Raw genomic sequence first — 13,292 nt, 5'->3', positions numbered from 1 at the left:
AATTAAAGGTAGTATTACTGCTTAGTAGCTTGCCAGATTGCTATAACACTTTAACAGCACTAGAGATTCATCCAGATTTTACTCAGAAGTTAGTGTATAATAAATTACTTGAAAAATACTCAAAAAGAAAGGCCTCATCAAATAATGAATATGAAGTAGATACAGCATTTAAAGTGACAGCATGCCCATAATTCAGAAAAAGAACTTACTCAAAAATTGTTACTTTTGTAAAAAATACAAGGCCATATAAAGAAAGAATCCAGGAAATATGCAACACAGAAAGAAATGTATATAAATCAGATCAAAAAAATTTATGTGGAATGTAATGAACAATATTTGGAAGAAGAATCTATGTATGTTTTATGACAGGAACACAAAACAAGATTCGTCAATGGTGCATAGGCTCAGGAGCTTCACTACATATGTGTTGTGAGAAGTACTTATTTACGACAGTTAGTTAGTAAACAAAGAGAGTGATGCTAGCCAACAGTCAAGCTCTATGTACTGAAGGTAAAGGTGATGTAATGATAACATGCATGGATGAGAATAATGAATATCAAATATGTATGAAAGACATGTTATATGTGCCATACCTTAAAGGAAACTTAATCTGTGAAAAGACTAACGAGATTAAGACTTGTCATAAAATTTGAAGGGAACATTTGCTTCATCCAGATAAACATAATAACAGTAGCAACAGCAATGGCAAACACATATTTATATAAGCTTGATAAATCTTATAAAGTACTTACTGTAATTAATAATACAATGAAATGCATCCACTTGTGGCATAGAGGATTAGGACATTGTAACATGAACTTCATAATTTCAATACACAACAAACAGTTGACTACAGGTATAAATATTCAGAAATGTCATATATTTAAATTTTGTGAAGATGATTCTATATGCATAAATGTAAACATTTTACAAATGTTAAAAAAATATGTTTATTATTTTTCACAATATGTTAAATGTTGTTTGATAGATTTCTATTTATTTTTCTTTATACATTTGCCTTTAGTTACAAAAGGCAAACTATGAAGAAAAAAAGCAATTTAGATTCAGTTTTAATACAGTGCAACAAATGAATGTCAACTGACGTATAAGCTTTGATGTAGAGTGATACTGAACATTACCAGCTAGATTTCAATTCATTTCATGTGAATTGGTATCAATTTATAACTCCCACTAAATCAAATTTCATATTGTTTGAACCCATACTAATCATAAGTATGTATAATGCTCTAATATTTGAATTAAAATTTAGTATATTTTATTTTCTTATGAGTTCCAAATATATAACAATCATTAACACCCATTTAGACCAATGATGAGCAATCTTTTCTGGATGCAGGCCACAAGTTAACTTTCATAGACTTCTGGAGACCATATACATTTTTTTTCCTGAAGAGTTGCATGCTTTAAGATCACTGAATACCTACATACTCCAAAGTGTCAGTATACTTGATACAAAAATAATATATTTATACTAATGAAATGCAAACTAGTAATATATAGTTTATTCTCATCTTTTCACCAGTTTAGTGTAAATGTTTTATGTCAAGTAAATCAGCTTAATTAGGGGGCAAAAGACAGAAAATAGAAAATAAAATTGTTAAAAACCCTCAGGGGCCACATACTAGGATTTCATGAGACACATACAGCCCATAAGCCATGGATTGTTCATGACTGATTTTAATAATCTATCATTTATTAATCAAATTGAAGACAAGTCTGCCCAAGAGGGATCACCATTTATTTTGCGTTTTAGACTAAAAACATACACATATGGCGACAGGCCTTCCTTTTTAGGCTTCATGTCGCCAATAGTAAAAAAAGACCTTTAAAGAAAACACAAACATCCAGTTAAAACTAAAAGGAGTCGGTGACATACAGACGTCTTACTCTTGAAGACGTAAGAGGTTGAAGAGTAAGACGTCTGTATGTCACCAACTCCTTTTAGTTTTAACTGGATGTTTGTGTTTTCTTTAAAGGACTTTTTTTACTATTGGCGACATGAAGCCTAAAAAGGAAGGCCTGTCGCCATATGTGTATGTTTTTAGTCTAAAATGCAAAATAAATGGTGGTCCCTCTTGGGCAGACTTGTCTTCAATTTGATTAATAATAATCTCGCCATCGGACGGAAAAATCAACAAAAAAAAAAAAATCTATCATTTGTTTTTTCCATTACAAAACATATTACAACTAAAATTAAAAATATAGCTTTTGCAAAATGAAATTCTAAAAATTTTAATAATTCAAATTATTTTGTATATGATTAATTTTATTCAATATAAACTATTATTATATATAGAAAATGTCAAATGATATGATGTATGACAGTATGAAAAAATATTTAATGTAAAAATGCAGTCAAAGTAGTTACTGCTTTTAATTTATATTAAAGCTTCTAAATTACAATGTCTGAAATTTTGTTTATTATTAAATCAATATTTTAAAATAATATTGAGTTAAATTATATTAAATTTAACAATTACATCTTCATAAATTATTTAAATAGTTCATTAAGATTACCTTTTCTCCAAGCAGATTACAATATTTTGCAAATTCAGAAGAATATTTTACAGTATAACACCAATTTTCTTCTAACATAATTAAAAGTCTATCTTGTAATAACTGAATTTCCACAGGCAGAATGTTTGGAATCAATACAGATTGACTCTTCAAAAAAAATAAAATAATATTTAATATTTCATAATATATTGTATCATATCTCACAAATTTAATCTATAAAATATAAAAACAATATCTTGTGATTATTCATGGTTACAATCTGATGTGTTTTTTATTTATTGTGTTGTAAATAAATAAATTAATTTAATTCTAATAGTAAATTGTTAAAACTGTAACATGATAAACTAAAACTGATTATTATTTCTCTTTGACACAATATAAATATTCTTTGGCACAAAGTATCACTAGATACTTATGAATAAACCTCCTCCTCAAATATTAAATAGCAAACTCTTTGGTATCTGAATTATAAATATATAATTTTGCATTGCAAACAACACTGTTATTACCAATGCATGTGATTTTCACACTTTCACATCAAATTTGTATATAGGCTCCATCATTTTGTATAATCCTTATTGTTTGAGATACCTTAGTTTAATGCCACACTTGCTTAGTGCCAATTTCACATGCAAATAAACAGTGGCACTATATCAAGTTTTGGGGGGTGTGTGCTTAGCCACCAGAGGTACGTGTGAACTTTTGGTGAAGCTTGATAATTGAGATTTTGTGTGAATTGGAAAGCTGTAAGACGTTGAAATATGTCAGATTTAAAGAATTGGATATTTGTTAATAGATTGTCTCGGGTCTTAATTACGTGTTTATTAATAATTGCCAAGATTAAGTCAAATCTAGGTCCTTTGCCTTGATCTCCTCAACAGATAAGCCAAGAAGATATGCAAAGAAGGGGTGAGGCAGACCTCGCAAGAATAATCTCAAGGAAAAAGAAAAAGAAAGGCAAGCGAGTGATACAACAAGTGAAAGTTATTATCAATTAGATGAAATTTTTAATGAAAGTAGTCCTGTGACCTCGAGAGCTACGAAAATTTATGATTACTTTGAAGCATGAAGAGATACTGAGTCACAGGTACAGGAAGTGCCACAGTATACTTTAAAATCAATATACGAGCTAATACAAGATACATTTCTACAGCTTCACATTGAACTACAAGAAATTAAAACAGAAGTCAATTTTCTGAAAGAAGAAAATAAACATTTTTACAGAGAGTTGACAAAATTGTCTCAAAAGGTAGAAGAATTAGAAGAAACATCCAAGAATAACTCCCAATTAAAAGGTATATTGGAATATGAAATAGACAAACTAGTTAACGAGAGAAATAATAAAAATATACTAATTATAAATTTTCCATTTAATTCAACTGATTATGAAAAGGAAATTAATTATTTCAATAAAAAGAACTTGCAAATAACTAATAGTTATATAGAAAGTTTAGTCAGACTATCCAACAGTGAAACCAAACCTATAGTAAAAATATCATTAAATTCCTTATACACTCAAACCTGTTTTTGTGCAGTCTTTTTTTGTGCGGTATATGAATTTCAATCAAATTAGTATACCGCACAAAAAAATCACACAAAACAAATTGCACAAATAAAAAATTGCACAAAAAAAGACTGCACAAAAACAGGTTTGAGTGTATGATAGAAATTTGATTATTAAGGATTTCTGGAAAAAGAAAGGTGAATTCAGTAATAAAGAGAAGGAAAAATAATACTTACTTCAGATTTATGTACAAGATCTAGAATGAGGAAGAAAAAAAACTACTAGCAATAGCAAAACAAAAAAACTTAATGGAAATAGTATTATTATAAGAGATGATTATTTTATAAAAGACAACATAAAATATACATGATGTTAATCTAGACAAAGTAGTTCAATTGAGTTGTTGTTTGAGAAAGAACCGACTGATATTATAGAGTTAATTATAATTAGATTGAAGAAACAATAGTTATTTTAAAAGTTACATTCATGAAAATAGGAAAAACTAGAAACAGACTTGGTCTATGCTTATTCTTGTCGATACTTCTTAAAAAGTTTTCTTTAAATTAGGAAATCGTAAGAAATATTATCAACTAAACCACCGAGGTTACTGTATCAAGTAGATAGAATTCAAAAGTATTTGGATCAATTATACATCTCAAGAGACTAAAGATGGCTATAACCTGACAAAGTTTATGTGATGTATTCCAATCCCAGGATACTTATACAGTAACGGATATATTCCTATGATTTGTTTTGTATAGAGAGACTCTAATGTTGCTGAATAGATACAACCTCCGTGCAATGAACAAGATCAACAATTGAAAATATTAAGAAATTTTATGACAAAATTGTAATTATTTATAATTTATATAATTTGCAACAAAGTTTTTTGTAGTTGCATTACATGATTTGTGATTTTATTTATTTAAGTACACAATATTGTAAATGTATAATAATGTTAAACAAAATGGATAAGATGTCAAAATATTGTAATTAATATATTCATATAACAAAATCAATTATGTTGGTTATCAACTGAAATTTCCCTTTGTAACAAGTACTGTACATCCTATTACAAATAAACTTTACTTACTTACTTACTATATTAAGTTTTGACTGCATTTACTATTTAATAAAATTACAAAATCAAATAAATTTGATTAAAATTAAAAAGCTCTTTTATATGAGGCGTGTTTTTAAAGTAAGTACTGTTTTAATATAACACTGCTGGAGCGCTGCAGTTGGCACTTAGTGCATGCGCTCTGTGTACCTACATCTGTTGGGAAGCCACAAACGCCATTACTGGAGCCAGTCAACTGTGTTTACTGTTGTTTGTGTGTTATTGAAATGCTGCCGCTCATTGAGAATCCCGCCGACTGCGAAGTACGTGCCGTTATTCGTTTTCTCAGTGCTAAAGGCTCGAAAGCAACTGAAATTCATTGCCAAATCAGTGAAGTTTATGGTGAAAGTGTTATGAGTGATGGAATGGTACGAAAATGGGTTAGAGCCTTTAGTAATGGCCGCACAAACATTCACGATGAGGAACGAAGTGGGCGACCTTCAGTCATTATCGACGATTTGATTGAAAAAGTGGACTGTAGAGTGAAAGAGAACAGACGATTCACGATTTCATCTTTATCTAAAGAGTTTCCTGCAGTTTCAAGAAGTGTTCTCTATGAAATTGTGACCGGACGATTAAATTATCGGAAGTTGTGTTCCCGTTGGGTGCCGAAAATGTTGACGGAGGAGCACAAAACCAAACGTTTGGCCAGTGCATTGACTTTTCTTGAGCGCTACAGTGACGAGGGAGATGATTTTTTAAGCCGTATTGTTACAGGCGATGAAACGTGGGTGGCCTACGTTACACCGGAATCAAAGCAACAATCCATGGAATGGCGACATTCATCATCTCCAAGGAAAGTCAAGTTCAAGCAAACAATTTCTGCTCAGAAAATCATGTGCACGGTGTTTTGGGACAGATACAGAGTGTTGCTTGTTGATTTTTTGCCTCATGGTGAAACAAACAATTCAGCTGCATACTGTAAGACTTTAAAAATACTGCGCCGTGCAGTACAAAACAAAAGGCGGGGCTTACTGAGCAAGGGTGTCGTTTTGCTCCACGATAATGCTCGTCCACATATGGCAAATCAAACTCAAGACCTAATCACATCATTTGGCTGGGAACAATTAGACCACCCTCCATACAGTCCCGACCTAACGCCAAGTGACTATCATTTGTTTCTGCATTTGAAGAAGCATCTGGCAGGGCAGCGCCATAACAATCACGACGAAGTCAAAACGACCGTTCTGCAGAGGTTGTCTCATCAGGCGGCAACATTCTTTGAGGATGAAATACAAAAGCTGGTCCCACGATACGATAAATGTCTCAATATTAATGGAAATTATGTAGAAAAGTAGTGTAAAATATGGGCTTTCACATAAATAAAAGTTTTGTTAAAAATGTTTGCTTGTTTTTTTATATTTCAAAATGGTACTTACTTTAAAAACACGCCTCGTAATATCAGATACTTTAATATGATATATAAAACAAATATATTTTTGAAAAAATATTGAAAACTTTAATGATAGCTTGAACAAATTTTCTTAAAAATCAAACTCCTAACAAAAATGCAAATAAAAAAAAGTCAATAAATTTATATTAAAATTTTCTCAGAAAAATAAATATAAAATAATAAAAATAAATTGAAAAAATATAAAATCAAGTTTATATTTTAATGTTATATTTTAAATTATATATTTTCTTTTTTTGTGTGTGTGTGTCATAAAGAAGAAAACCATCCATCACCTACACAAACACACAAACACAAGGTTTAAAAAAAAAAAAACCGGTTTTTTGGATAAATTTGTAAAATTCTAAATCAGTTTTAGATACTAGAATTAATATGTAAAAATTAATTATTTAATTAAAAATTACAAAATTTTGACTTGAAATTGCCTGACACAAGCATACTGTAGCAAATCTAATCTGCTTGAGTCAGGTAAATGTTTGACATGCAAATCCACAAACGCATTATGCTTGCCTTTGTGGCAGCACACAGACTGACTGATGACATCAACTTTATTGCTCATGTGCACCCCACCAGATTAGACAAGTTTATTCCTGTATACTGTTGTGTCCGTAAAATAAACGATTACTGTTAACGTATATAAACAACTTTATTAAAATAGAACGTAACGGCGGGTAATACAACGTAACGTTTGTGCCTCCAGGTCTAAGTGTTACAACAGCTAACGCACGACTGCCCGAAGACAAAGAAGCACGACAAAGACAAAGGTCAGAGGTGCGGGGTCGCCTAACTAGGTCAAGGGGCAATTCGGTGTGGGTTATCCTCTGGAGGTTTACATACATAACAAATACATAACAATACTACCTGTGAAGCTTTGGAAGTGAGCCTACTATTTGTGCAAATAAGAAAATTTTTTCTAATTTTTGTATAGAAGAAAATAATAATAATTATTATTATTATAATGTTGTAAAAAGAAACCGTCAAACAAGAAAAAAATAGTGAAAACGAAAAATGAATATTTCATGTCTATAAAAGGGCATGTCTGTAGAAATTTCCAAGAAAGTTGAACTTCTCAGGTTGAAACAATAGATGAATTTGAGTACTTAGATCGAACATCTTCGATAGGAATTGAATTGTCCATCGAGGTTGACTCATCCAATGATTTGGGTTCCGATCTTGTTACAATTTGTAACAAAGGGAGGACCAATTGGAGAGTGGGGGCAAGTCGACATCGACCTATCGGAATGTCCGATCTGGGACTCAAAAGAAACTTATAAAAACCGTCAAGAAGAGGATGTGACATTCTCGGTTATTAGTTCTTGGTTCACAGCGCACCTCTCGCGGGATTTTTGTGCTCCTGTCCAGATACACCGAAGGCTTGTTCGACGTCCCAGGATTCATTTTCCAGTCCTGTCAAGAACCAACCCAGGTGCACCTGGTCATCAGTGGTCATCGCTACGAATCGTACTGTGCACCCCAGAATCATCGTTCTCCACTTCACTTTCACTGGAGGAATCTAAATGACCGCCTGGACATTCGGACTCTTTTTATATTTTCGAAGGACTTAGTTCCCTCCATTGGATTGGCATTATGCCTCTTTGTCAGCTTAGATGTAAGGAAATTTTAATTATTATTAAATGGTTTGACGATGGGGAACCTGTCTCTGAGAGTTTCGTTCACTCCCACATGTTGATCGTGACCGCACGACATTCTGACTAATGCAGTCGGTCGGTAAACCTCACATACCCATACTATATCCACAAGTTTCCGGACAAGGTTTATGTATTTCCCATTCTGTAGTGCCACCATTAATATACTGCAAGAACTATGGAACTGCAGAACTATAGAATTGAGAATATAATTGATTTTGAAATTACTAATAGAAATTTGTTCATAATGCCCACTTTGTTAGTAATTGTAAGGGTTTTTATATTTTAAATTATAAAGAAAGTATTTTCAATCATTTTTACACAAGTTTAAATGTTTTCTAATGAAAAGAAAAAAGCATATTACATGCATTGTGGGGAAATACCTTTTAGAATTGATAAAAATTTAAAGTAAAATTAAGAATATCTAAATCCTATTTTTCTCTCTAGAAAATAATTGGCAAAATTGGCTTCTGTAATTTTACTAATATTCCACCACTATTAACTATCAGGAAATATTTATATCACCATTTAATTCATATAGTAGTCCAAAATATTCACAGAATATCATAGTGTAGCGCTTCGCCGCTATTAATTATATGTATATATTTATTTATTTTATTTTATTTTTTTTGTTCGATTGTTCTATTTATATGTTTGATTTTCATCAATTAGTACTATAAAATAATGTCAGAAAATGTCATCTTTGGAATATATTTAAATATCTTATTGAAAGTAAAGCCTGTAATTACCAAGAAATGCTTAATTGTAGGAGTCTTGACTCTTATTATTTTTCAAGTGGTAAAGTAGGTGAAATTTTAATTAATTAATAAATTGTCACAAAACACTTATGTCCTGAAACAAATGTAGAGCCATATCTGCAAGTAATCATTATGTGGACATTTTATGTTTTTTGAAATCACATTTTCTAAAAAAACTACTAAATGAAATAAAAATTTATAATTTATATTTTGTGAGGATATTAGTTATTTTAGTTTTTTTTAAATTTGGTTTTGTAAGGAGTATATTTTATTTTCTTATATATTTTTGCAATTCCATAAATATTAAATAAACTGAAAATGGTTTTTGTATAAATCTTATATACAAACACACAGAATAAGTTTTAATACTTACAGTTATTCCAAGTGCATTATCTATTCTTGAAAAATTTGATACAGCTTTCATCATTAAATCAAGAAAACTAATAACTTTTTCTTTAAATTCATCTAAAGATGGAATAAGTTCTATTCCTTCATGTTTGGCAATAAGTTTAACTTTGAAGAAAGTATGATCCTGTAATGATTTAATCCGAACATTACATTTTATAATTAATTGGAAGTTTGCTTAATTAATATATCAGTTATATATAATAACATTTAAAATATAATAAACGTTTATTCACAAAAAGGGAGAGTTTCCCTGTTAAGGGAGTGTTACATTTAATAGGGAAAATTACAAAAAAGGTTGAACAGTTTACATATATAAATAATAATCATTATAACGTTAATTACAAGTATATTTTTGTTGGATAATAACAATCAAAGCCTTAAAGTTATTAATACATATAAAATCACAGTTATTTAGTAGTAATGAACAATGAACTATTAAGTTACGTTTTTTAACATTTCTGTAATTTTGATAAAGTAATTATATAGTTTATATAAAACTTTTTTATTATCTAAGTTCAAGGAATGATTTACATTGAATTGTTCATTTGAGATCAAGTGAGTCGTGCACATTTGTTAAGCCTTGACAATCCTGTATCAGATGGTAGAGTGAGAGTTTTTCGGAATTGCAAATAATCATTATATAATGATTATTTTAATTCCGAATAATATAACTGTTGTTGATGTAAATAGAATATTTATTAAGGCATATTTGTGCTATTAATCTTTTCACATTTAAATTAATTGATTTAGATCTATATGGTTGTGAAGATGGAATATAGAGCAGATTGGTATACCAGGGATGATATTTACTCTGATTTAAACTTGTTTGATCCATGTTAATAGACAGATATTGCAGATTTGATTAATAAAGTATAGCCATATTTCAAGTCTTGCAAATTATGTTTCAATAGCAGGTCAGATACACTGAATGAGTTTGAAATTTATGAAACTTAGTTTGCCATAGTTGATTTGAACTTATGTTTTTGCTTTTTTTGATAATTTCCTGATGTAGAACAATTAAATTATCATCACTTTTAAATTTTATATACGGTAGTAGAATTTTATTATATGTTTGAGAAAAAAAGGGAATGAGCATATACAGTTGGTTTCATTATGTATAGCATAACCAGGAATAGATCTTTCTAGATGGAGAAGTTTACGAAGAAAATAAATTTGAAAAGATTCCAGTTTACATAAGTAATCGAGACCCCCAAATTGGACTGGCATAGTATATAATGGGTTTAATTATTGAATTATATAACTTCATATGGATATTCAAGTTTGACGTTTTCAGAATAGAACATAGATACAAGAGATTGTCAATTGTCAGCTTTCCTTTGTTATTGATAGTAGTTCGATGTGCTTTGAAGGTAATATTTCAATCAAATATGACTCCCAAAAAATTAACTTCTTTAACTATTTGTAGGGGAGTATTATTTAGATACAACTTTGATTCTGTTTGTGAAATTTTACAATTATTACAGAATATTATAATCTTTGTTTTAGTAGGGTTTATTGTTAGATGCAGTGAATTGAGATATGAGTTTAATTGATTAATTTTCTGTAAAGAAATTTTAGTAGGTGCAAGTAAAACCAAATCGTCAGCAAACTGAATATAGTGAAAAACACTGTCAGCAATCTCAATCCCATCACTAGATTGGAGAAAAAGATGATCTAGATCAGATAAGTAAAAATTGAATAGATACAGTGAGAGAGGGTCACCCTGAAGTATTCCACATGATAAATTTAATGATGGACAAATGGAGTTTCCCTGTTTAATTTTTATACAATAGTTTGAAAAAAATTTAAGTACTGTTGTTGAAAATCAGTCACCTGCACCCTTAATTCTTAATTTATGAACAAATAGAGGAACGTAGACAGAATCAAACCCATATCTTTTATATGGCTTTTGATTCTGTCCTCATATAATCCAGCAAGATTCATATCTTTGGTCCACTGATAAAATTTAGAGGCTAGCATTAATATACAGCATTTCCTTAATACTGAAAGCAAAGCAATGTGTCTATAATTATCTGGAGAAAGATGTCGCCTTTTTTATATATCATTGTAATCGTAGCTGAATTCCAAGAGTCAGGGTATGTAATTTCTTTGTACATAGAATTAAATATTTTTAGTAGTTTTCTCTGAGCCTGATGAGGAAGCATCTTTAGAAAGCTAGTTGGGATGTTGTCGCTACCTGGCATAGATTTGATTTTGGTTTTATTAATAACATCTTCTAAGATCATTGATTGTAAAGTAAGTATCTAAATATTCATTATGACTATCAATAATAAAACTTATTGGTGAGATAGGTTGAATATCTGAGAATCTTTGATAGAAACTTTTCCATACATTAAAGTCTATAACTGAAGAATTTGTACTACAATTTACATTGAAATGAAATTTACATATAGTGGTCCAAAATAAGATATTGTCCTTACTATTGTTGATTAGGGTTGATTCGATGTTTCTAAAATAATTCCTCTTTTTTGCCTTAAGCAGATTATTGTAAGTTTGTTTATCCTTTCTATAATTAGAAAAGTTTACAGCATTCGGATCCTTTCTAAATAAATTTAAGTTAATTTGTTTAATTTTTTTCATTTTGTGACAGTGATGGTCGTACCAGGGGTTTTTATACTTAATGTATCTATTACCTTTAATCTTTTTGACTTGAATATAATTATTCATTATTTGAATCATAAAATTACAGCTGTCATTACTATTAGAGTCAGTAGGGTCAGGAATATTAAAAAAAACAATTCTCAATTTCTGTAAAATATCTTGAAGTGTTGTAGCTAATCCTTTGATACTTCTTAGGAGATTTAATAGCTTCCATTTGCAAGAATATTAAAAATTTAGTTATAGTTGGGAAGTGATCAGATGCATCAATTGTTGTTGTGATGAATTCGGAGCAACAGTCTAGTAGGAATTCTGGAGCAAATTGTGTAATTGATGGTGGATTTTCCATTATGCTGCAGACAAGTAAATTCAGCCAGATAATTGGGTTTAATACGTCCGTTAAGAATGAATAATTTATCATCAGTTATTAATTTGATTAAGTTGATTCCAAGTCTATTAGTATACTTATCTTTAGAAAGACGAATGTTCTGAATGCAGGAATTAGGACCATCATACCAAGAATCCATCAAGTTAGAAATACGTGAATTAAAATCTCCCAGTAATAAAATAAAGGGAGTAATATGTTGCCAGACATCAATAATGTTAAAAATTGCTTTTAATTTTTCCAAGGAATCAGGAGGAATATAGGTAATCATTACTAAAATTAATTTATTATTTTCATTTCCAAGTATAGATTATTTCATGGATATTAATAATAGTATATAGTTATCAGATTTTTCCATGTGAAGAATTGTACAAAGGTTCTTTTTTTAATAGAATACATAACCCACCACTAGGGTGACCAGGTCCTGTTGGTTTACATGCTAATGCTGTTTCAATTATGAAATGGTTAAACAAATTTTATTTATATACTAAGTTAGATGTTGTCCATGTCTTGGTTATTCCAATAATATCTGGATTAAATTTGGATTGTAAAAAATTGAGTACTGGTATTTTAGTTTTAAGACCCTGGCAGTTCCAGTTCATGATCACAAAGGGCTGATTAATTAAAATAAGTTTCTTCTGATGGAATGTACTCTGTCTCAATGGACATCAACTTGTAGTTGTCCCTGGCAAGGAAAAAGGGAGAAAAGTCTCTACATGAACCAGTTTTCCCAAAACAGCACTGAATGTCAGTCTGTCTTGAGCTATTATTAACATATTGTTGCATAATTTTACTTGCTAGTTTTGTTTTCTAATATCATGAAAGATTGGGAGTAATAGTTTACGTCTAATTCTAAATTCCTTTGTTAGATCGTGGGAGATTTGCATATCTGTCCATTCCTTC

The 13,292-nt window shown here is 30.1% G+C and overlaps 1 protein-coding gene across 1 annotated transcript in view; it reads right to left on the bottom strand.

Annotated features, from left to right (window-relative positions):
• LOC136971619 (dynein axonemal heavy chain 7-like) overlaps positions 1 to 13,292 on the bottom strand; it is a 74,824-nt gene that overhangs the window by 21,545 nt on the left and 39,987 nt on the right. Inside the window, exons 9-10 of the mRNA XM_067266097.1 lie at positions 9,351 to 9,509; positions 2,539 to 2,685 (exon numbers count right to left, since the gene is read on the bottom strand). Coding sequence (XP_067122198.1) covers positions 2,539 to 2,685; positions 9,351 to 9,509 — 306 coding nt within the window. The remainder of the gene's footprint in view (positions 1 to 2,538; positions 2,686 to 9,350; positions 9,510 to 13,292) is intronic.

The sequence above is a fragment of the Centruroides vittatus genome, unplaced genomic scaffold (assembly GCF_030686945.1).
Source record: "Centruroides vittatus isolate TY-2023 unplaced genomic scaffold, ASM3068694v2 contig_2639, whole genome shotgun sequence".
In the NCBI taxonomy this organism is placed as follows: Eukaryota; Metazoa; Arthropoda; class Arachnida; order Scorpiones; family Buthidae; genus Centruroides; species Centruroides vittatus.
This window is presented reverse-complemented; position numbering and strand designations above follow the sequence as displayed.